The 25,014-nt window shown below is 42.3% G+C and overlaps 2 protein-coding genes across 3 annotated transcripts in view; one reads left to right on the top strand and one right to left on the bottom strand.

Annotated features, from left to right (window-relative positions):
- plekhh2 (pleckstrin homology domain containing, family H (with MyTH4 domain) member 2) overlaps positions 1 to 9,860 on the top strand; it is a 65,332-nt gene extending 55,472 nt beyond the window's left edge. For both annotated transcript variants that reach the window (XM_052498416.1, XM_052498415.1), the window contains exons 18-30: positions 524 to 632; positions 805 to 917; positions 1,121 to 1,300; positions 1,894 to 1,991; positions 2,114 to 2,291; positions 2,845 to 3,000; positions 3,542 to 3,639; positions 3,748 to 3,889; positions 4,267 to 4,412; positions 4,746 to 4,875; positions 6,424 to 6,510; positions 6,629 to 6,778; positions 7,143 to 9,860. In XM_052498416.1, coding sequence (XP_052354376.1) covers positions 524 to 632; positions 805 to 917; positions 1,121 to 1,300; positions 1,894 to 1,991; positions 2,114 to 2,291; positions 2,845 to 3,000; positions 3,542 to 3,639; positions 3,748 to 3,889; positions 4,267 to 4,412; positions 4,746 to 4,875; positions 6,424 to 6,510; positions 6,629 to 6,778; positions 7,143 to 7,328 — 1,773 coding nt within the window. In that variant the 3' untranslated portion in view covers positions 7,329 to 9,860. The remainder of the gene's footprint in view (positions 1 to 523; positions 633 to 804; positions 918 to 1,120; positions 1,301 to 1,893; positions 1,992 to 2,113; positions 2,292 to 2,844; positions 3,001 to 3,541; positions 3,640 to 3,747; positions 3,890 to 4,266; positions 4,413 to 4,745; positions 4,876 to 6,423; positions 6,511 to 6,628; positions 6,779 to 7,142) is intronic.
- A 6,098-nt stretch (positions 9,861 to 15,958) lies between these two features.
- On the bottom strand, positions 15,959 to 20,530 carry epcam (epithelial cell adhesion molecule). The gene is made up of 7 exons (XM_035754054.2): positions 20,256 to 20,530; positions 19,665 to 19,766; positions 17,559 to 17,817; positions 17,245 to 17,310; positions 16,993 to 17,155; positions 16,602 to 16,841; positions 15,959 to 16,421 (listed from the first exon to the last, which is right to left on the bottom strand). Exons 1-7 carry the CDS (start codon positions 20,311 to 20,313, stop codon positions 16,398 to 16,400), a joined length of 912 nt encoding a protein of 303 aa, XP_035609947.1. The 5' UTR covers positions 20,314 to 20,530; the 3' UTR covers positions 15,959 to 16,397.
- Positions 20,531 to 25,014: the final 4,484 nt, after the last annotated feature.

Genomic DNA, 25,014 nt, shown 5'->3' with positions numbered 1-25,014 from the left:
GGGTACAGAGATGGGGTAGTCATTCAGAAATCATGTTAACCACTATTATTGCACACAGAATGAGTCCATGCAACTTATGTTGCTCCCAAGTGGCACAGTGGTCTAAGACACTGCAGCTCAGTGCTAGAGGCGTCACTACTACAGACAACAGACAACCTGGTTTGAATCCAGGCTGTAAAACAACCGGCCGTGATAGGGCGTTTGGCCGGTGGGCCGTCGTTGTAAATAAGAATTTGTTCTTAACTGACTTGCCTAGTTAAATTGTTAAGCACTCCTGAACTTATTTAGGTTTGCCATAACAAAGTGGGTTAATACATTTCATTTTTAATACATTTGTAAACATTTATATAATTTTCTTTTCACTTTGACGTTATGAAGTATTTTGTGTAGATTGGTGACATAAAATCCCAATTAAATCCATTTCAGTGTGAAAAAAATCCAACGGGGATGAACACTTGATAGCCACACCGCTAAAGCTACGGTGCCTATGTGAAAGTTCTGTGCTGTCTTCTGGTTTCTTTAGGATGCTTGGCTGTATCACCTGTCGGTGGCAGCGGGCACCACTTTGGGCAAGGTGGGCACAGAGTTTGAGCAGTTGGTGGGCAAACTCCTCAATGTGGAGGGAGAACCAAGTGAGTGTCATACTGCTCTTCCTGACTTTTGTCTGATTCAGTATCTCAACAGTTAGTCACTTTCAACAGCTGAAGAGCCTGTAAGTCGGGCGTGCAAGACTTCTCCTCAGTATGTCAATAGTTTAGACTGCGCTTTCCTAACTTGCTATTTGTCTCTTGCTCTTTCGTTCAGACTCTCAGAGCTGGAGGCACCCCATGCTGTGTTTCAGTAAAGAGGGTCTGGTCTCTGCCCTCACCACCCTGCCCTCTCAGGCCCTGCAGACTGAGGCCATCAAGTTGTTTAAGGTAGGATACACACACACACACGCACACAAACACTCACACACACCAACAGACATGTACGCGCAAAGAGAGTTGGTTAGCATTGCAGTCGTTTGACAATAAATGATATTCAAAGAGCTATGTCCGTTTTTTCCGAGGACTCTCTCCTCCTTTCTCTTTCTATCTCTCTCTCTCTCTTTCTGTCCCCCTCTCTCCCACTCCTCCAGACATGCCAGCTCTTCATCAACGTGGCCATCGATGCTCCAGCTATTGACTACCACGTGTCCCTGGCCCAGAGTGCTTTGCAGGTGTGCCTGACCCACCCAGAGCTACAGAACGAGTTATTCTGTCAGCTCATCAAACAGACAACCAAGAGACAGCCCCAAGGGCAGCCCTGGCCCTTACAGGTACACATACACACTCTTACACCATCCGGGGGCAGCAGGAGTACATGAAAAACTGCATACAGTCCACACCTGACAAACACAATGGCTTGTGGCGGCCATGAATAGATTGTTGCGAATGCGTTAAACTGTAGCATGCAGAGTATGTATTTGAATATGAACTGGTGAACTGCAATGGATTTAAACAGAGTTTGCCCTTATCCACTGAGTGTACAAAACATTAAGAACACCGGCTCTTTCCGTGACATAGACTGACCAGGTGAATCCAGGTGAACGTTTTCATCCCTTATTGATGGCACTAGTTAAATCCACTTCAATCAGTGTAGATCAAAAGGAGGAGAAGGTTTAATGAAGGATTTTTAGGCCTTGAGACAGTTGAGACATGGATTGTGTATGTGTGCCATTCAGAGAGTGAATAGGCAAGACAAAAGATTGAAGTGCCTTTGAACTGCGTATGGTAGTAGGTGCCAGGCGTACCGGTTTGTGTCAAGAACTACAATGCGGCTGGGTCTACAATGCAATATTAGGAAGGTGTTCCGGATGTTTAGTATACAGAGTTAACAAATCGGAGTGTATGTGTGTATGGTCTTCTACAGGGCTGGCAGTTCCTGGCTCTGTGTGTGGGTCTCTTTCTGCCCCAGCACCCCTTCCTTTGGCTGCTGCAGGTACACCTTAAGAGGCATGGAGACTCAAGGTGAGCACCCACACACGCCCACATGCAAATTGTCCCTAGTCTGACTTCCTAGTCGCTCATTTGCTCACCCAACCCTGTGTTTACCTGCGATTTGACTGTACTTTCCCCTGTGTCTCTCTCAGAACAGAGGTGGGTAAATACGCCATCTACTGTCAGAGGTCGGTAGAGCGGACACAGCAGAAGGGTGAGCGCCAGGCCAGGGCGTCCCGTATGGAGATCCTGTCTATCCTTCTCAGGAACCCATACCACCACTCACTGCCCTTCAGTGTACCTGTTCACTTCCTCAACAACACATACCAGGTACAACACATACTCTCTCTACCAGTTGGTGTACACAGGGAGAGAGAGGCACAGGGTGTGCCTGCTAGGGTTGCCGAGCTAACCGGTAATTTACCAAAGTTAACGGAATCTTCTGTGATTTTTGTAATTAACAGGTCATATATGGCAGTCTATGGTGGCTTTGGTCATTTATACTTAAATCACTTTTTAAACTCTGCAACACTTTCAACTATTTACTTTTTTTCACAACGGCCACCAGTTTGGTATCACAACAATTACAACAAAGAAATTTGACATGGTAAAATATATCAAATATATTTCCTGCTGAAACCCTCATATTAAACACCAGTGGTATTCACTAAATAATCTTATTTGATTATTTTATATATTCTACATGTGATAAGGCCACACAGTGAGATAATTACAGACACCTGTGATAATCTGAAGTACCCAAAAGGCAACTAGATGTAATCTGATTTTTTTTAAATAAAGTTTCAAGTAATATGCAACCCTAGTGCACACACACACACACACACATTTACAGTGTATTTACAGTGTATTGTACCCCATACAGGTAGTGGGCTTTGATGCCTCTACCACAGTGGAGGAATTTCAGTGCAGACTGAACCAGGACACAGGCATGAGGAAAACTGGTCAATCAGGCTTCAGCCTCTACACGGACGACCCTACTGGACGAGAGCTGGAGCACTGTCTACAGGGGGGCATCAAGGTCAGACTGAATAGCTGGCCGCGTTCACAGAATCAACACACAAATTAAATGAAGGAGTTTTCTCCACTTAAAAATGTGGGACAATATCTGCTGTGTTTATTAGAAAAGCACTTAAAGGGCAGTTCCGACACTTTTCAACCACATATTCATTGTCTTCAGCACCATACCAGTGTCTACATATGTAAAAATGGCGTGTTTCTATGATCGGTGGTTAAAAAGATGAGATTAAAGGTCCTATAAAATGCTTCTCTAGGGTTTTCTCCAGAGTTTCTAGACGCAGGGAGGGTATTTTCTTGCTCCTCACGTCAACGCGAATCTCATTGCGTTTGTTTTTACAATGTTTCAACTTTTGATAATGTCATCGGGCAGAACTTCTTAACCGGATATTTGTTTGTACAAAATATAAAAATGTGCCGTTTTCACATATGTCGACACTGTTATTGTGCTGAACAAATTGGTGGAATTGCCTTTTCAGGGTTCTTTATTCATTTTTTTCCCCAACAAAGCCATCACAAAAGTTGCGTGTCTTCCTCTCTCGCAGATCTGTGACATCATCTCCAAATGGGAGCAGGCCTCCAAGGAGCAGCACACGGGCAAATCTGAGAACACCAGGACTGTCAGGCTCACCTACAAGAACAGGTAGATTAGACACTTTACATTCACATACTGTTTGTATGTAGAGATCTCATTCGCCACCAGTCAACCTTTTGTAACACTCTACCTGTGTCTGGGTGTGTGTTTTTGCAGGCTCTACTTCTCTCCACAGGTGAGAGGTGAGTCCGAGAGAGAGAGGCTGCTCCTGGTCTATCAGGCCAACGATGCCATCGCAGCTGGACACTTCCCTGTCAACAAGGAGCTGGCTCTGGAGATGTCTGCCCTGCTTGCCCAGGTCTGTGACGCCCATATGCCTACTGTATATCACCACATAAGTTATACACATCATTGGTGTCTTTTCTCTCTCCTCACTGTCTGCCCATTGTAAATGATGTATCATCTATTCTGCCTTTGTCTATGTGTTGAATGGGGATTTTTCAATTGTATTGAATGCCATTGCAGTACCCCTAGCCTGGGTGTGAGCAGTTTGCCAACTTGTCATTGTCTCACCTTGTTTTGAAAGTCAACAGTGTATTCAGAGTTGTAGAATATAGACAGGTTTAATGGGAACCTTTTAAAGTATTCCCTGTCAGTCGTGAACATTAGACGGTATCGCACTGTAAAGCCTAGTGTCCCCTTTTTTAATGTTAATGTCACTGTTTTTGGTCTCAGGTGGAGTTTGGAGATTTTGAGCGTCCGTTCTCCACCCCAGCCAGCCCCAACTCAGCCCAGACCAAGTCCAACCAGACCCTGAAACAGGTACTGGAGAGGTTCTACCCAAAACACTACCGCAGGACATCCACTGAGGAACAACTCAGGTAAGTTGCTAGAATGTGTTACATTATAAAGACCTGGGTTCAAAAACGTTTGTCTGGAATTGACACAAAGGAACCAATAGAATAGTTTTAAAAGTGCAAAGCCTGACCATATGACACTCAGGGCACGCTAAAGCAAATGCTAAAAGTATTTGAAAGATTTCAAATAGTATTTGGACCCAGGTATGATGTTATTTCCTTCTTTACCCAAGTTTCACACACCTCTCGAAGGGTAATTATTACTCTCTCTTGGTCTCATTCAAATACTTTCAGTTATTTATTCATCCCCCTCACACACACTCTGTCATTGATAAACTACCCTCTCCCACCCCCCAGGCAACTGCGCCAGCGTCTGTCCACCCGATGGGCATCACTCAGGGGTCGAAGTTCATCCGAGTGTGTACGCATCTACCTGACTGTGGCTAGGAAGTGGCCCTTCTTCGGGGCCAAGCTGTTTGAAGCAGAGGTGTGTGTGTGTGTGTGTTTATGTACTGGACAAAGACTTCTGCATACACATTTACCTATTTGTTGACATTTCAGACGACCTCATCATTGGGTTTTTTCTATGACCTGCACCACATGAAGAGACTATGTGGTGGTGCACACGTTAATATTGGCTATTTTAGAAACAAAAAAACACTGCAGAAGTGTGTGTGTGTGTGTGTGTGTGTGTGTGTGTGTGTGTGTGTGTGTGTGTGTGTGTGTGTGTGTGTGTGTGTGTGTGTGTGTGTGTGTGTGTGTGTGTGTGTGTGTGTGTGTGTGTGTGTGTGTGTGTGTGTGTGTGTGTGTGTGTGTGTGTGTGTGTGTGTACCAGCTGGACAATATACTGCAGGTACACACTTAGCCTTACATAGTACAAGTTAGCCTTTATAAAAAGCCATGATTTAGTCAGCAGTGTGTTTTCTCGTCCAATATCAAATTTTATTTGTCACATGTTCCAAATACAACAGGTGTAGACCTTACCGTGAAATGCTTACTTACAAGCCCTTAACCAACAGTGCAGTTCAAGAAAGAGTTAATAACATTTTTACCAAATGAGCTAAAGTTAAAAAAATAAAAAGTAACACATTAAAAGGTTCCTTAACAGCTTCTACCTCCAAGCCATAAGGCTGCTGAACAATTAATCAAATGGCCACCAGACTATTTACAGTGACACCCCCCCCATCTGTTTTATACACTGTTGCTACTCCCTATTTATTATCTATACATATAATCACTTCACCCCTACCTACATGTACAAATGACCTTGACTAACCTGTGTCCCCACACATTGACTCGGTACTGATACCAAATAAACAAAAAATAATAACAAGTAACACAATAACGGAACAATAACGAGGCTATGTTTTGCCTTGCGGTAGCAGAGAGAACAGTCTATGACATGGGTGACTGGAGTCTTTGACAATTTTTTGGGCCTTCCTCTGTCACCGTATATAGAGGTCCTGAATGGCAGGAAGCTTGGCCCCAGTGATGTACTGGGCCGTACGCACTACCCTCTGTAGCGCCTTATAGTCAGATGCCGAGCAGTTGCCATACCAGGCGGTGATGCAACCGGTCAGGATGCTCTCGATGGTGCAGCTGTAGAACTTTTTGAGGGTCTGGGGACCCATAGCAAATCTTTTCAGTCTCCTGAGGGGGGAAAAGGTTTTGTCGTGCCCTCTTCACGACTGTCTTGGTGTGTTTGGACCATGTTAGTTTGTTGGTGATGTAGACACCAAGGAACTTGAAGCTCTCAATCTGCTCCACTACAGCCCCGTCAATGTTAATGGGGGCCTGTTCGGCCCGCCTTTTCCTGTAGTCCGCAATCATCTCCTTTGTCTTGATCACATTGAGGGAGAGGTTGTTGTCCTGGCACCACAAGGCCAGGTCTCTGACCTCCCCCTATAGGCTGTCTCATCATTGTCGGTAATCAGGCATATATATGTGTTCCTTGCATTGAATGAAGATGTTAACCACCTATCACTCTTTCTCTGTGCTCCCCCTGATTTGTCTCTCTGACCCTGTGATCGTTCAGTCCATCACGCCCTCTCCTGAGCAGGGTGCCCACCTGTGGCTGGCAGTGCATGAGGATGGCATCAGCGTGCTGGAGCACAACTCCATTGTAAGCATTTCTACTACCATCTTTTCATCTTTTGGTTTATGCATGGTTTCCTGTGGTTTCCCACTAGTCTCTCCGCTCACTACGCCCATCACTCTCCATGTTCCCCTTTACTGTGTAGAAACTGCTGGTGTCCCACCCTTATAAGAACCTGATGACGTTTGGAGGCTGCAGGCAAGACTTTATGCTGGTGGTAAGCCAGAGCATTGGCAGTAATGCTACCAAAGACAAGCCCACAGAGAAACACCTGTTCACTATGGCCACCTCCAAGGTTAGTGTGTGAGAACACACTCTCCCTATCCCCCTCTCTCTCTCTTCTTTCTCTCCCTCGCTCTCTCTCTCTCTCTCAATTGTGCACTCTCACTCTCCTACTCTCTCTCTCTCTCTCTCCGTCTCTCCGTCTGTCTCTCTCTCCGTCTCTCTCTCTCTCAGTCTCTCTCTCTCTCCGTCTCTCTCTCTCTCCGTCTCTCTCTCTGTCTCTGTCTCTCTCTGTCTCTGTCTCTGTCTCTCTCTCTCTCTCTCTGTCTCTCTCTCTCTCTCAACAGCCATTTCTGATTTCAGAGGCTCAGGTGAACTATGTGCAGGTAGATTTGCACTTATGTAAAGAGGTGAAAAGGTTCTGTTTTGTTTTGCAGAACAGGGAGATGACCCTTCTCATCTCCAGTTACATCAACAGTGCCCATCAACAGAAAGCCGCCACCCACCACCTCTCTGCCCCTGCCTTGCTGGTGGCTCAGCCTGTCAATCTCAAGAGCAAAGAGCTAAGGAGTAAATCACCACCGGCGGCGGGCAGACCTAGCAAGGCACCTACTCTCCTGTGATCGCCCTTCTACAAGCTGCAAGAACCGCTACATACATTTATATCAGGCCAGGGGATCAGCGGAGTACGTGGAATCAGGGTTGTGTTCAGTAGGTACGAAATGGAGTGAAACAGTGGGGGGTACAATCTTAACCTGTCCAATAAGAAACAACCATTTACTTTTCCCATTGCAAAACGTTTTGATACGTTGTGGCTTAATGACGCCACCCAGTCTCGTCTCTGATCACGTGACAGGGGACTGACGAACTCCAGTGCAGAGACTTATGGCATGGTACAGTGAGCTTTTTCTCATCCCTGTGCACTTTAATTCATCCGCTGTAGATCCTTCTGTTCGCTCACCAAAGAGCAAGGTCGGTGTTATTTATTGACAGACAGCCTTAAACTCTAAAGCCTTCTCTAGTTTAAGCTTTTCAGTATTTTCTATTGCTTGTTTTATATTTTTGTAACTTTGTACACAGTTTACTTCCTGCCTTTAAACTTTTGTACCTCTATTACTATAATAATAATTCTGGGGGTGCTTATATTTGTCCTGTTACACACTAGTGTGTACTCCAAATGTTTTTTGTTTGTTGCATATCCCAACTCCCCATTAGACACCCACAAGGAGTGGGGTCACGGCCAGGGTCGCCGTTGTATAGCGCCTCTCGATATTTTTCTTCTGTTTTTACTGCGACCTATAATGCCAGTTTCCAACAGAGGACCTTTTTTTGTTGTTCATATTCCTGGGTGTGAAATAAGGTAAAGGAAACCAACACGATCAGCCTATGATATAGCCTTAAGTACAAGTGCCATGTAGAACAGGATTATTGAAAGGATATAGGATGACGTTGGGGTTGCTGTTTTAGCCAACCGGCCCACTATTGTTGGAGTGAAGAGATGAATAAGCTTCCTTCGTGCAAAGTTGGTTGCATGGACAGTACAGAGATTGAGGAAAGGGAGTGGTGTAAGTGGCTAGTTTGTGGAGACGTTGGAAAGAATGCAATGGAAGTGATTGATGCATATGATTGGGTAAGTGGAAGTGACACAGTACAGGATTGAGAAAGACCGCTTTATGAGTAGTTGGTATGTTAAAAGTCCAATGCAGCCATTTAAAAAAAATCTCAATTCACATTTCTGGGTAACAATTAAGTACCTTACTGTGATTGTTTTCAATTGAAATGGTCAAAAGGGAACAACAGCAGCTTCTTAGAAAAATGATATTTCTCCAGCAAGAATGTTGCTAGGACTGTCTGAGAGTGGCCTGAGTGAGGGGCCTAATCGGAGGAGCCTAATCAGAGGAGCCTAATGGGAGGGAAGTGTAACCTTAAAACCAGCTTTTATTGACAGAGATGAGGGCAAACTCTCTTTGTTATTGGTCTATTAACTCATCTCGCTTGGTGATGTCGATTGGCGGTCCAAAATTCCACCCAGTCAAACAAGCTGAAATGTCAGGCACCCTTTTTAAAACAGCCCTTACACTAAAAGGGCATTTTCACAATTTCACAGTATTATTCCAACCTTTATAGTGTGGAAATATATATCAAACACAGCAAAATCATGTTTTAGACTGCACTGCCCCTTTAAAAGATGGTCGAGCCCTATGAAGTGGTGAGGAAATACTGCATCAACTTCAAAACTCCCTTGCTAGTGCTACAATCATGTAACTAAGAAACTTGCTGGAAAGTAACTTCAAAATGATTTATTGTTTTGTTGAATAGTCATGACTGGTTTAAGATATCTGTCTGAAGATGGCGGTGACGAAGAATATCATTGCTGCATTCCAGTGAATTTCTCAATTAAATGATTGTATAACTAGCAAAGGGATACTGAAGTTGCATTATTTATGGGCTCCCGAGTGGCGCAGAGGTCTAAGGCACTGCATCTCAGTGTTAGAGGCATCACTACAGACACCCTGGTTTGAATCCAGGCTGTATCACAACCGGCCGTGATTGGGAGTCCCATAGAGTGGCATACAATTGGCCCAGCGTCGGCCGGTGTGGGCCGTCATTGTAAATAAGAATTTGTTCTTAACTGACTTGCCTAGTTAAAATAAAATGTATTTATTCTGAAGTTTGGCAATGAGGATGAAAACTAGCATAGTTTAGCCAGGGAAAACCAGCTCGGGCCAGTTGCACATGTGCGCCAATGCACACTATTCAGTATATGCGTTGTGGGCCTGGGGGGGGGTAAAGGAGTGCAATTTTTGGAAGGAGTTTGGGAGGGTGTGACAGTTGACAAATGGAATTTAAAGCAAAGCACAACCCATTTGTTCCATTTTGCATCACGTTACTATAAAGATGAACTGGAAAGCATATTTTTGGATCAGAATGATCATTCATTAGAATCTGAACCCATTTTGAGCTGTATGTTCCTTGTTTCTCGTGCGTGTTTTGCTGTTCATGCTGTGTGTCATTCAAAAATACAAGCTTATACTGTATGACTTAGGTATTTATTTTGATATGCCATACATTTTTATAAATATATGTAGAATGCATCTTTTAAAATGGTCATTATTTGTACAAATATTTAAATAAACGCCATTGGCAAACGGACACCCTTGGAGTTGTGCTTCAGACAGGCATTTGGAATCCCCACAAAGATGGTCCAGGGTTAACCGACTGCCTGCAGCCATTTAAACAGTGTAATTATCCTATTAAAACAGACTTATTAAAAAATATATATATATCTCCCAGTAGTATTGACTGTTGTTCTCTCTTTGGCTGATGCTGTGGAGCTTTCAATAGGGCCTGTTCGGGGAACTGACACACCCTCATTCCAGGAACAGTGGGCGGAAGGAGAATATCTGACACCCAAACCTGTCTAAACTAGTTAGAGAGGCACTTTGTGTCGCTTAGGAGAGGAGGGAAACAGTAGAAGGAAGAAGAGTTTGAATGGGAAACATAGGGAAAACAATTTGTCATGACTATTGAAAATAGCAATTATTAATTTTTAAGGCTATTTTTGTATATTTGTGTAGTGTTTTTGTTTGAAGGAGTAAGAGAAACTCCAGTGAGAAAGGAAATCCTTTGTCAATAAGTAATGTACCAAATGCATGATTATAACACTTAGACAGACAGGTGTCCAATTCATTGGTTAATCAATGTTGACACCTAGAAACATCCAAAAATGCAAATGATTTGTAGCCATACTGCTAGTAAAAGAAGAATCTCCAGAACCAAACACCAAACCCAACAATGTGAGTAAGCTGAGACAGGTTTTCAATAGTTAGCTTCTGGTGTTCATAATGTGGAAAAGATCTCTTGCCCTGCACCTTTCAAATGCAACAATCGTAACCCTTGTCAATTTGGCTAATAATCTCTCTCTCAGATGTAGATATACTATTCAAATCAGATGTCATTTGTCACATGCGATGAATACAACAGGTATACTAGACTTTACAGTGAAATGCTTACTTACCCACAATGCAGTTTCAAGAAAAGTACAAAAATATAAATAAATTAACAAATAATTAAAGAGCAGCAGTAAAATAATAACGAGGCGATTTACAGGGGGTGCTGGTACAGAGTCAAGGTGCGGGGGGACTGATTAGTTGCGGTAATTGAGGTAATATATACATGTGGGTAGAGTTATTGAAGTGACTATGCATAGATAATAACAGAGAGTAACATCAGAGTAAAGGGGGGGCAGGCAATGCAAATAGTCTGGGTAGCCAGTTGATTGGATTGTTCAGGAGTCTTATGGCTTGGGGGTAGAAGCTGTTTAGAAGCCTCTTGGACCTAGACTTGGCATTCCGGTACAGCTTGCCATGCGGTTGCAGAGAGAACAGCGTATGACATGGGTGGCTGGAGTCTTTGACAACTTTTAGGGCCTTCCTCTGACACCACCTGGTATAGAGGTCCTGGAAGGCAAAAAACTTGGCCCCAGTGATGTGCTGCAACCCGTCAGGATGGTGCAGCTGTAGAACCTTTTGAGGATCTGTGGACCCATGCCAAATCTTTTCAGTCTCCTGAGGGGGAATAGGTTGTGTCGTGCTCTCTTCGCAACTGTCTTGGTGTGATTGGACTATGTTAGTTTTAGTGATGTGGAAGCCAAGGAACTTGAAGCTCTCAACCTGCTCCACTACAGCCCCTTCGATGAGAATGGGGGTGTGCTCGGTCCTCCCTTTCCTGTAGTTCACAATCATTTCTTTTGTCTTGATCACATTGAGGGAGAGGTTGCTGTCCTTGCACCACAAGGTCAGGTCTCTGACCTCCCTATAGGCTGTTTCGTCGCTGTCGGTGATCAGGCCTACCACTGTTGTGTCATCAGCAAACTTAATGATGGTATTGGAGTCATGCCTGGCTGTGCAGGGAGTACAGGTGGGGACTGAGCACGCACCCCTGAGGGGCCCCCGTGTTGAGGATCAGCGTGGCGGATGTGTTGTTATCTACCCTTACCACCTGGGGGCGGCCCATCAGGAAGTCCAGGATGCAGAGGGAGGTGTTTAGTCCCAGGGGCTGCGGTCCAAACACTTAAAAGACACACCCTCGTCCACTTACCCTCGCCTTAATTCCCTTGGGGGAATCCCCGTCGCCATCTTGGAGGGCGGTCCAAATGAGTAGCCATGATTAGCCCTCGTTTTTAGTCGGCTTTGCTCGTGTGGAATTATATTCGCTCTGGGGCCTGAAACTCCCCACTCCCCATCGCGACGATCATACATCCGCTAAGAAAAGTCTGAAAACTTAAAAACATCAATGGAGAAGTCAACATACAAGTGTTAGTAAAAATGAATGCAAGTAAGTTCGAAATTGTGCTACTAATGCACATGATGGCACAAACACATCTCGTAAAAAGAAAATATGTTTTTGTTAGTCATCTTTTGGAAATTGGAAATTTGGAAAAATCCTTCAGAAGTTCCAGCTAGGCAAGCTGACCTTAGTTAGATAATTAATTTGCTAGCAATCATACAGTAGGGATATCTTAATAATGATATATTTAATATAAATAGACATGCACTCATAATTGACTGTAGCGCATATAAAGCACCCACAAGCTACCGATGGCTGAAAACACAACGCGAGATGAACGAGTGACGAATATCCAACCAAGGGTGGTCCATTTAAATATCATTCCTTCCTCCCTCGCCCTGCAAGTGTATACTCGTCATGATACGACATCAGAAGTGTCCACTTAAGTTGTGGGCTGAAGGGAGAAGTCGTTTAAGTGTTTGCACCGCAGACCGGGTCCTGAGTTTTTAGGGCACTGTGGTGCATAGAGAGACTGGTTACCTACAATTCTACTGATGTGCTATGACCTTAAGGTGTTTGGCTTGACATTCTGACACCAACAGCTCTGATAAGAGAGCAGTAAATACAGTTTACCATCCTGAGATGGCATGCCTCACACAAACTCAGTCCACCTCTTGGTTAGTAATAGCATAGAGAATTATGTGGACCTAAACTTAACAAACAGGGCTGATGTGATGCCAAACAGTTTCAGAGCCGAGGTTGACTAACCACATCCATTTTATCCAGAGCAATAAGGGTTAAATGCCTTGCTCAAGACCAGACAGATTTTTTGTTGTTGTACCTATTCGGCTTGGGGATTCGAACCAGCAACCTTTCCGTTACTAGCCCAATGCGCTTAACCGCTAAGCTACCGAGTGCCCCATGAAACAGGTGGTGTCATATCTACACATAGGTCCTTCTCAATCGACTGGCATGAAAATACATTCTCAATTTAAAGCAATTTATGTTAATATTAACACAAGCTCAGAGATAATAGATCTTTCATAAACAATTCACACATTCAAGCATTCATGGTCATAGCTCATCTGTATGTATTGAATATACCTGGAAAAAAATACAGGCATACTTTCAAAAGCCCCCGCAAAAAGTATCAATGATCCCATGATAGTAAGGTCTATAGAGACTAGACACTCAGTGGCATTTCTAACAGAGTATAAACAGATACTGAACGTGTGACTCACATGGAGCAGAGACCAGAGGTGACCACGCCCTATTGAGTCTTTTCACCTGGGGAGAATAACAAAACTGTCTCTGAATGTAAACAAAGTGAAATCAAACCATAGTTGACTTTTCTACTGGATTGACTGACATACTCGGGACTTGTGGGCAGTGGGGTCAGAAAGAGAAATACGGGCACTACAGAGAAACTATAGAGAAGATTGAAGCCATTTCCACATAACATGGATTAACAGTCCTATTTGGCAACATATGCAAATACACACCCAGACAATTAGTTTGTACAGTGTTCAAACATGTCTGAAGTACACAATGTGTGTCAACATGCTCAGTGGTTCTCGTTTCTTCACTGCCTGAGCTCAGCTGGGATCAAGTCAGAGATGGGTAAATGGGCATGGCTGAGGTTCAGTGAAGTGCCATGACCAATACTCGCCATACTATGATGTTTAGGGGTAACAATGTTTACATATACTTAATATAAATGCCTACATGCAACAATTTCTATGATTTTAGTGAGTTACAGTTCATAAGGAAATCAGTCAAATTAAATAAATAAAGTCTTTATCTATGGATTTGACATGATGGGAATACAGATATGCATCTGTTGGTCACAGATACCTTAAAAGAAATGGACCTCAGGATCTCGTCATGGTAGTTCAGTGCATTCAAATTGCCATCGATAAAATGCAATTGTGTTTGAAGCTTGTCTGCCCATAACTCCACCGCGGGCAACTCTGTTCAAAATGTTGACATCAGCAAACCGCTCACACCCATGAAGCTATACACAAGGTCTGTGGTTGAGGCCGGTTGGACATACTGCCAAATTCTCTAAAATGGTGGCTTACGGAAGAGAAATGAACATTCAATTCTCTGGCAACAGCCCTGGTGAATATTCCTGTAGTCAGCATACCAATTGCATGCTCCCTCAACTTGAGACATTGCGGCATTGTGTTGTGACAAAATTGTATATTTGATCAAATAGAAGTTTCGTAATATTTAGCTTGTGTACTGATACAGGACACTCGACATCCTGGCAACTTTGAAAAGATTAGAGTTGTCGAGATGCCTATGCATATTCACGTGGCCAGTAGCTCTCCACTGAATACAGGCAGCTAACACCCCTCAAATATTCCAACAAGATGTATCCACCAATCCAAAGAGGAAAAGGCAGGCGCTTGACAAGCACGCCATTCTGCTCTGGACAACAAATCCCTATTGCTAGGGTGGCGACAGACAGCATTAAATACAGTTGAAGTCGGAAGTTTACACACTTAGGTTGGAGTCATTAACTCGTTTTCAACCACTCAAGTGTCTTAAATTATAGTTTTGGAAAGTTGGGTAGGACATCTTTGTGCATAAGTCATTTTTCCAACAATTGAGTATTTCACTATGACAATTCCAGTGGGTTAGAAGTTTACATACATTAAGTTGACTGTGCCTTAAACTGCTTGGATAATTCCAGAAAATGATATCATGGCTTTAGAAGCTTCTGATAAGGCTAATTAACATGATGTTTGTCAAGGCCTACCTTCAAACCCAGTGCCTCTTCGCGTGACATGGGAAGTAAATAGAAATCAGCCTAGTCCTAAAAAAAATGAAAAGTGTACCACATTAATCTGTGCAAACAATAGTACGCAAGTATAAACATCATGGGACCACACAACCGTTATACCGCTCAGGAAGGAGACACGTTCTTTCTCCTAGAGAGGAAAGTACTTGGAGTATAAATCACTCCCAGAACAGCAAAGGACCTTGTGAAAATGAAGGAAATCTGTACAAAAGTATCTATAGTGACAACCTAAAAGACCGCTCAGGAAGGAAGCCACTGCTCCAAAACCGCCATAAATTTGACTACGGTTTGCAACTGCACATGGGGACAAAGATTGTACCGTCGGGCAATATGTTCTCTAGTCTGATGAAACAAAAAAAATCTAACGGTTTGGCCATCGTTATGTTGAGGAAAAGGGGTAAGCTTGCAAGCCAAAGAACACCATCCCAACCGTGAAGCACGGGGGTGGCAGCATCATGTTGTGAGGGTGCTTTTCTGCATGAGGGTCTGGTGCACTTCACAAAATAGATGGCATCATGAAGGAAAATATATTGGTCGCAAATGGACAATGACCCCAAGCATAATTCCGAAGTTGTGGGGAAAACGACTTAAGGATAAAAGTCAAGGTATTGGAGTGGCACTCAAAGCCCTGACCTCAAGCCCAAAGGAAATGTGTGGACAGAACTGAAACGCATGTGTGAGAATGAAGACCTACAAATCTGACTCATGTACACCAGCGCTGTCAGGAGGAATGGGCCAAAATTCCAACTTATTGTGGGAAGGCTACCTGAAACATTTGACCCAAGTTATAATGTAAAGGCAATGCTACCAAATACCATTTGAGTGCATGTAAACTTCTGACCCACTGGGAATGTGATGAAAGAAATAACTGAAATAATTATATTATTCTGACATTTCACTGCATTAGGACAAAAGTGGTGATCCTAACGGACCCAAGACAGGGAATGTTTACTAGGATTAAAATGTCAGGAATTGTGAAAAACATAGTTAAATGCATTTGGCTAAGGTGTCTGTAAACACCACACACCTCTAATCTGACTGCACAGTAATTTTCCTTTGAGACACCTTACAAAAAGTAGTACCTGGCTCAAATGCTGAATTACTTGGCTTAGGAGAAAAGCAATTGACAAATATATATATTTTTTTAAACAAATAGGATACATTTTAAAAATCCATACTTTATTAAAAAAGATCAAAAACACAAAGTTCATATGAAACCATACAACCTGCCGGTTCTGTTCTACCTGATACTAAAATTGCACCTACCTGGTGCCCCAGGTCTAAATAAGTCCCTGACTAGTGTGGAACATTTTATTATTAAAGTGGAATTGGCATCGATGTCCAGAGTCAAGTTTGCGGAATCTACAGCATTCAAACATTTCATTTAAATCAAGGTTACACATTTAAATCAACAGCTCATAAATAAAAATGCTGGGTAGTAGTAATAGTGCTAAATAGATTTGACCAATTCTTTACAAAACGGCATCCCTCAAGTAACAATATTAAACAGCACAACTGCAAACAGAATGTTATATAAAGGGCACTATACAAGGTGTTAATATTTCAGCGTAGAACCAGCTCTGTGGTTAATATTTGTCTACATGGCCTCCATCTCTCTGGGCTGAAAGACACAAGCAACAAAACATCAGGCATCAGGGGGCAATTGTTTTTTCGCCAACAGGTTAGTACGGTTTTGATGATCGTAAACTAGTAATGATAGAGAGGGTTGCATTAATAAAACAATGACCACTTTACACATTTCAAGCGCTTAAAAATCAATGAGACCTATTGGACCACTCACCTCTGCTTTGCTGTACCCCCGCTCTCGCCTCCTCCTAAGGTAGAGGACCAGCAGTCCGGCGGCCACGGCCAGGATGACCACCACGATGACGGCGATGACTCCCCCGGTCAGCCTCTTCATGGTGAAGGTGGGGCCCTCCTCGTCTACATAGTACACCAAGATATCCTCCATCTCCAGCTTCTGACCGTCCACACTGGGTTCAAACTTAGCCTGGTCCTTGAACAGTGGCAGCACCTTAACCTGGGAATAACATGGAATATTCACAGGTTAATCTGGGTTTTGACAAAGTTTATTTTAACTGGGAAGTCCCATTGAGGTCAGAAGGCATCTTCCCAACCTTGATCTTTGTTACTTTAGTGAAATCCTAAAGCAAAGAGAGGTCATGGCTTACGTCTTTCTCCATGTAGTAAGCCATACGAGACAGGTCGGCCTTGCGGTCTCCCTTCTCCTTCTTGACATCGACAACGATCAGGCGAGCCTCAGGGTCGTACTCCACCCCCTTCACAAAGGTCTTGTCAAAGCTGTAACGGTTCTGGATGGCAGTTGCTATGGCACTGCATTAGGACAAAAGTTCAGTTATTCCACGCAGCAACAATTTACAAGTGCTGTAATATTAATTCTAGAAAAATAGACGACTACTTACGCCTGCAACTTAGCAGCATCCACAGCGTTGTTCACTGGCTTGTGCTTGAGCTCCAGGCGAACCCAACTAGGAGAAAGGGACAGGGGGTAGATTAGATTTAAATACCTGGTACAATGGCCTAGTCATCAGAATTGAGATGAAGCCTATCACTCTTTGGCATCTCTACCCTTCATTATCTCAACTTACTCATCCTGCATGTATGGTTCACATGTGTAGCATAGGCTGTACGGCAAGGCCAAAAACATCTCGCATGAATGATGCTAACCCTTGATTCTAAAATGCATGAGGAATGACAATACACGATAGGCACTTACTAGGTCTCCACCAACTTCTCACACCGAAGGCTCTCGTCTCCCTTGTCGGTTCTGCGCACGCCAGCACTGTTGACACACCAACACTCCTTAGTGTTATTGCACTGCTTGGCCCGGAAGGCACCAGTGGTCTCACAGTCTGGGTCGTAGATGCCATCGTTGTCCACAAAGGCGGTCTTGACTGGCTTTCCTCCGGTACGAGTGGACAGGCCTTTCCTCGCACGGTACATCTCTGCCTTCATCAGGAAGCATTTGGGGACCACTGACAGGAGAGGGATAATAAATATTGAAAATATCACCATCCAGGGACTGACACTTTTCTACCCATGAACACAGACTGTCGTTGCAGTATTCGAAACAGGAAGTATATAAAAATGTCCAATAGCCATAAATTATTTGATATTGCTAACAAGTGTCTTCAATTAAATAGTTAAAAGAAACAAAAAGCTTCTTAGGAAAAAGCAATTTCTCAAGCAAGAATATAGCTACAGCGGTCTGGGAGTGGTGAAAACTGAAAAGTCTTTATTGGCAGAGGTCTTGAAAGCAGGAATCGTTTGAAGACGGCAGGGGGAAAAGGGAGGTGGTTTGCCAAATGGTGGAAAGTGTAAGCCGCACACTGGCTCAAGGTCAGAGGTCAAATTAAAGTGAATACGGGTATATTAGCAGAGGTGGCGGGTGTGGTGAAGTTCTCAGAGCCCGAGGCTTGCACTGATAAAGATTAGTGACAGTAGGAGTGACGTTTTGAGGAAGTGGACACCTGCCTTTAAGCTGATCCACATGTGGTTTCAGGATAGCTGGAAATGAGTTGGTGCTGTGAATTCTGAAGGTAACCTGAAGTAGTCTTGTGATAGTTGCTTGTGTTTCTGCCCGTCAGAGGGAATGGTTACTGCAGTTGACATGATTGATTACTGGTGCAGCCATAAAATGTAAAAGTGGACCAACTGAAAGGGAATATTCCCAGTGTTTGTGATGCTCGTCGTTTGGTGCGATGCAGACTGGGTGGCGTGAGCAGTGAAACGGAAGTCTGTTGGATCTTTTGAGTGTTGATGTTAGTTATTGCCCAACAAAGTGATGCAAGGATATTCCAGTTATCCCATACAAGCTTTTGTGCCAAAGCCATTACATTGTTACAGGTGTCAAGGGGGAGGGATCCAGAGAGGATTTGTGAGTAAATCTGTGCCAGTACAGAAGGATACGCTTCAGTAAGATTGGCTTTTTAGCATTCAAAGCAATGGTTATCAACTGTACCACAGGAATGGGACGTAAGTCGTAGAAAATGTAGGTTGTGGTAGCAGCTGCAGAGAAGTATTTGGGTGTACGAGATTTGAGGTGAAATCTAAATTTGTCACGTGCCGAATACAACAGCTGTAGTAGGCCTTAGTGAAATGCTTACAAGCCCTTAACCAACAATGCAGTGAAGAAACCAACAATGCAGTTAAAAAAAAAAACCCCGCAAAGAGAGATAAGAACAAATAAAGAGCAGCAGTAAACAGCAGGCTATATTTTTTTTTTACCTTTATTTTACTAGGCAAGTCAGTTAAGAACTCATTCTTATTTTCAATGACCGCCTAACCTTCCGATTACTAGTCCAATGCTCTAACCACTAGGCTACCCTGCCGCCCCATATACAGGGGGTACTGGTGTCGAGGTAATACGTACATGTAGGTAGAGTTAGTGACTGCATATGCAAATAGGTCAGAAGAGTTAGTGTGTGTTGGGGTCTCATCCTTCCAGGCCATTGGCCTGAGCTGGACCAGACAGGTTTAAAATAGTGGAATAGGGTGGTGGGTTAATAATGTGTAGGGTATCCCCCTTTTCTCCAAACAAAGTATAAAATAGTAATCACATAGTAGGTGGCAGTAATGCAACATGTATTGAATGCCAGCCACAGTAAAACAGCAAAGAGGTTTGGAACTTATTGGTCAATTAATAAGAAAATGTACTGCTGGCAGGCCAAAACAGGCTGAATTCTCAGGCCATCTTGTCAAACATCTCTTACAAAAAGGCATTATAGAAAGAATTCGAGAGAAAACAAAATCATGTTTGACTGCACCTTTGAAAAGTTACAAATATTAGATGAACGTGGCCTGTTATTGAAGAGGTACTTACAGTTAGAGCAGTTCAGGTTCTGCATCTCACCAGTTCCCACCAGAACGCCACACTGACAAGGGGTGCCATCACATGTAGCCCACTTAAAACTCTCACATGTGCCTGTGGAAGACAAATTAAACCGGTTAAGTCTACATGAGGCTAACCGGTCAAGTAATTGACCTGTCTGCTAGAAAAATAGCCATTATATGCTAGAACGAAGTGACAAAGGAATCCCCATGGAGGGTGTAATTAAGCCTACCCGTAGAGAACTCGAACCGGTTACACAACAGACCGCTCTTTGCGCACCGAAACTGATGGTTTGAGTGGAACTAAAATTCATACAATTACGTCATTGTAATATTTAAGCAAACGGTGTTATACCGAAAAGCTTGATTAGACCTGGCTGTCTATATGTAGGCAGTTCAAGAGCAGAGGGCAATATAATTACCCACGCAATTTACACATTTTAGCCAACAGCCTCAAAACTTTTGAAAGTTGGCTAGAGGTCAGGGCTACCGTAAACATTACTATATGTATCTGTTAGAAAACAAAATTATTAGAATACATTTACCTTGTTAAAAATGCCCATTTTTTAAAAAAGCAACTTACATTGAGCTGATGCACCCACTGCGAAAGTCGCAAGAAGAAGTGCAATCCAAATCTTCATAGTTGAATTTGAGAAAAACCGAGAAAAAAAAATGGAGTAAACACCTGAACGACACAAAAGCGTACTCTCTTCCTCACAGCTACGACTCGTTCAACCAGTTTACACACTCCAATGATTCCTAGTTCACCAAACGAGCAACGGTATGTCCGCGTAGCACCTGTTTAAACGCTTTATGCAACAGCGTTGTAACGTCTATTTCTATATGATGATGTAGTTAAGAATCGTTTGATTTATAAGAAAGGTCAGTCTCATGACGTCAGCTAATTTACATAATGGGAAAGGGGTATATGGGGTATTACCTGGCTCACCTTTTTTTCCGTCTTGACCATATTAGGAATCAATCTCTCTCCCCAACCCTTCTCTCTCTCTGTGTGTGTGTGTGTGTGTGTGTGTGTGTGTGTGTGAGTGAGAGAACGAGAGAGAGAACGAAAGAGAACAACATGAGTCAAGGGGGAGGGAACTTGAGAGGATTCATGAGAGTAGATCTGTGCCAGTACAGAGGGATATGCCAACAAGTGTTACATGTTTCATATCGGCATTTTAGCATTCATAGCAATGGTTAGCAACTACCACAGGGATGGAATGTCAGTCGCAAAAAATAGGTTTTTGTGGCAGAATATATATATATATATATAAAATCAAACTAATAGCAATGAAAAATAAGATGAGGTAATTAGAATATCTAGGCTTTATTGGTAAACTGTTTTGAGAAAATAATCAAGATTTGTAAAAAAAAGCATACATTTATTTCCCCTACAATGCTCATCCCCTGCTGTTCTCTTCTACACATGCCTTGCAAAATACCAGCTGTACAAGAAGTTTTCAAACTACAGGCTTCATTGTTGATATATATCATTAGATTCAGTATCATTTAAACAACCCAGGTAAAGTTTTCACACAAAACTGAACCAAAGCTTGAAACAACGCTGATCAGTTTTGCTGATGCACTGACTCAAGTCTCCACGGTGATGACTAATTTCTCTATGAGTCACATTTCTCAGATGCATCAGTAAATGCAGTGTGGGAAATTATTTACTGATCCACCAGTGAAAAATGTAGTTCGATATTAAATAGAAATGTATTGTACAACTATTGTACAGCATGAATAATCATGATATTTTTCTGAAATATGATAATATCAAAGCTTTTTATTGACCAGACAATAAAGATATCAAAACACTCTATTCAAGTGATTGTTCCACCTGGGAATGGAAGTGATAAACCAGACAGGTAATTTCCCTTTAAATGGCCTCATTTACACAGTAAACTTACTTTATTACTTTATAACCGAGCATATATTATCTACCTGTAGTCTTTATCTCACCACACAGCTGATTAGCAGGTTTACGAGTGAAGCACCTGCAATGTATCCACAAAGCATCTCAGAGTAGGAGTGCTGATCTACGATCTGTCCTGATCTTATTCATTATGATCTAAAAGGCTAAACTGATCCTAAATCAGCACTCCTACTCCTACTATTTGGACTCCTGGGGCCGTATTCACAAAGCATCTCAGATTAGGAGGACTGATCTCAGATCCGTTTTGCCTGTAGACCTTAATGAATAAGAAGAGAGACCTGGTAGCCTAGTGGTTATAGCGTTGGGCCAGTAACTGAAAGGTTGCTAGATTGAATCCCCAAGCTGACAATGTAAAAAGCTGTCCTTCTGCCCCTGAACAAGGCAGTAAACCCACTGTTCCTAGGCTGTCATTGTAAATAAGAATTTGTTCTTAACTGACTTGCCTAGTTAAATAAAGGTTTAAAAAAAATACTCTGAGATGCTTTGTGAATGTGGGCCCTGATTCCTAGAGGCACATTCTGTATAGTTTATGGAAAGGCCTTCCTCCGAGAAAACAATAAGTAATCATGATAAATGTAGAATGTAACCCAAATGTAAAATGCCCACATCCTATAATTGTGAACTATTCTCAGTAGAATAACACTGTAAAACTCGAACACTTCGTTACAGATTAACCTATCCCGACCAGTGTTCCTTGTCTATTTGACTCTATCCCTTTACAGTGAGGAGGACAAATGAATGCCTCAGGGGACTTGTCCAGTTATTGTGAGAGGAATGATACATAATGAAAAATATGGGTGTTCCCCTTCTCAGCGGTTTAAGATGTCAGAGGGCTCTCAGGTATGTTAGAACTCCTATTGTTTTGGGTCCCTCTGGGAGACAAGAGACAGGAGTGGAGGAACTGGCACACAGCCTGGGTAAGGAAGGAGGAGAGGACACGGTCACATCCATCTCAGAGAGACGGAGAGACACACACCTTACAGCCGAGAGAAGTCTGCACTCTCAGCCCCAATGAAAGCCTCATAGACTCTGAGAATATAGAAAAATATGCGGTGAGTAAATCTCTGCTATGAAACCTGTAAATGTTTGATGTCCTTTTTGAGTCATACACATACATATATGTTTATGCAAGTTGTTGGTGCACTCTGACTTTTAGACACACAAGGGTTTCTAAATGATACATTTTGGTAAGGTTCCTAATTGGTCATTTCATACTTATTTTCTGTGATTTAGAAACATTTTTGATGGTCATTTTAATAACGTTTTGCCTAATTCTTCATGTGCTCCGGTGTCTGACACAGCAGGAAACCCAACATAAAGACATTGTCTGATGACACACTTTTCCCTAGCAAGGTGGACAGAACATTTTCAAAGGCAATCCTTACATCGATTGATTTAATAACATGGTCTATGGTGGCTGTGATGTTAGGGTTGTTCTGATGTAATGTACTTGCAATTGTATCTTGCTATATATTTTTCATCTTTTACTTTAAGGTCTCAGGGCACCACTGAAAATGAGAACCTGGTCTCCCCTGATTAAATAAAAGTAAATGCATAAAATTGGTCCTTGACCATATAGTCTTCTAGATTTTTTAACAATCTATACCCGTTCTTTGGTACTCAGTAAACGTATCCGTAACTGAAGGCGACGGTACATGCATGTCTCGTTCACCTTCATTTGCCAAGTTGTGATATAGATCATTTGGGTTTCAACATTGAAACTGGAATGTTGTATTAGAGCAATTACATTCTAATAGATTTCAACTTGAACCATTTCTGGACCTGAAAACAAATAGCCTACACTTCATGGCCCAGTAACTTACCCATAGAGTACAGTGGATACTGCACCTAATGTTGAAATGTAGGGGTTTGGTAAGAGAAAAACATGACCTTTTAGTTCACTGTAACTGTATAACTTTACTGTGTAGAGTAAGGTCCTCTGGAACTTACAGTAGACTGTATTTTTATGTAAAACAACTCACCACCACCTAGGTTTATACTTATGAAGCTCTGTCCCCACAGGCCTCCACACGGACACACACTAATTGAACCTGGCCTAGAGGGAGTCTTAGCATTTAGCTTGTAACCCAATCAGAAAACAGGGATTATTCTTATCAGTTTCCTCTATTCAGTGGGATATTGTTAGGGGACTTGTATTTCCAACCCCTCTGGACTTAGACGTCTCACCTATTTGGAGGCTCAACAATACAGTCAAGGACATTCTTTGCACAAACAATAATGGATTCCAGTTCAGTGTCCTTTTTTTCCCTTCTAAAGGTTGTTCATTTTGTGGACTAATCAAACAGCAGTTAATGCCAAATGATTAGTAAAAACATACAGTAGCAGTCAAAAGTTTGGACACACCTACTCATTGTCACGCTCGTCGGAAAGGACGGACCAAGACGCAGCGTGAGTTGAGTTCCACATCTTTCATTACTGTGAAACTTAAACAAACTACTACAACCGTGACCGCCATAGTGCACAAAACACTAACACAAACAATATTCCACAATGCAGGTGTGAACAGGGACTCCTTAAGTATGATCCCCAATTAGAGACAATGATAATCAGATGTCTCTAATTGGGAACCATACTCAAACCCAAACATAGAAATATAATTGACTAGAACACCCCTTAGTCATGCCCTGACCTACAACACCATATAGAACCAAGGGCTCTCTATGGTCAGGGCGTCACACTCATTCAAGGGTTTTTCTTAATTTTTTACTATTTTCTAAATTTTAGAATAATAGTGAAGACATCAAAACTATGAAATAACACTTATGGAATCATGTAGTAACCAAAAAAGTGTGGCTACTTTGAAGAAATGAAAATATAAAATAGATGTTGATTTGTTTAACACTTTTTTGGTTACTACATGATTCCATATGTGTTATTTCATAGTTTTGATGTCTTCACTATTATTCTACAATGTAGAAAATAGTAAAAATAAAGAAAAACCCTTGAATGATTAGGATTGTCCAAACTTTTGACTGGTACTGTATACTCAAAATCACGTTTTATCACCAGATAATATCAAATACTTTTTTGGAATATGTCTTGACAAAATGTATATTTCCAACCCAAATATGAATAGCAGCAACCTCTATAATTCTGTTTCGTTTACTCCCTGTTTTATCCCATCAATGTTTAATAATATTCCGGTTTTAATTGGATAATAATATCAGTACCTTTCACTGATCTCTTGTGGTGGGATGATTCTTGTCTCAAAAATAATGTTAAGGTCATAGTAGACCCTGCACCATTGTTTGGAGTGGAAGAGGGTTACGCAAACTAACAAAAAGGATCCCCACAAATTTAACAAATTCCCTATACCACCATTAAGCAGAACAAGGAATTGACCTACTTTCCCCAGAGTTGAGCTCTATGATATAACGGCGTC

Source organism: Oncorhynchus keta, chromosome 36 (genome assembly GCF_023373465.1).
Source record: "Oncorhynchus keta strain PuntledgeMale-10-30-2019 chromosome 36, Oket_V2, whole genome shotgun sequence".
NCBI lineage: Eukaryota > Metazoa > Chordata > Actinopteri > Salmoniformes > Salmonidae > Oncorhynchus > Oncorhynchus keta.
This window is presented reverse-complemented; position numbering and strand designations above follow the sequence as displayed.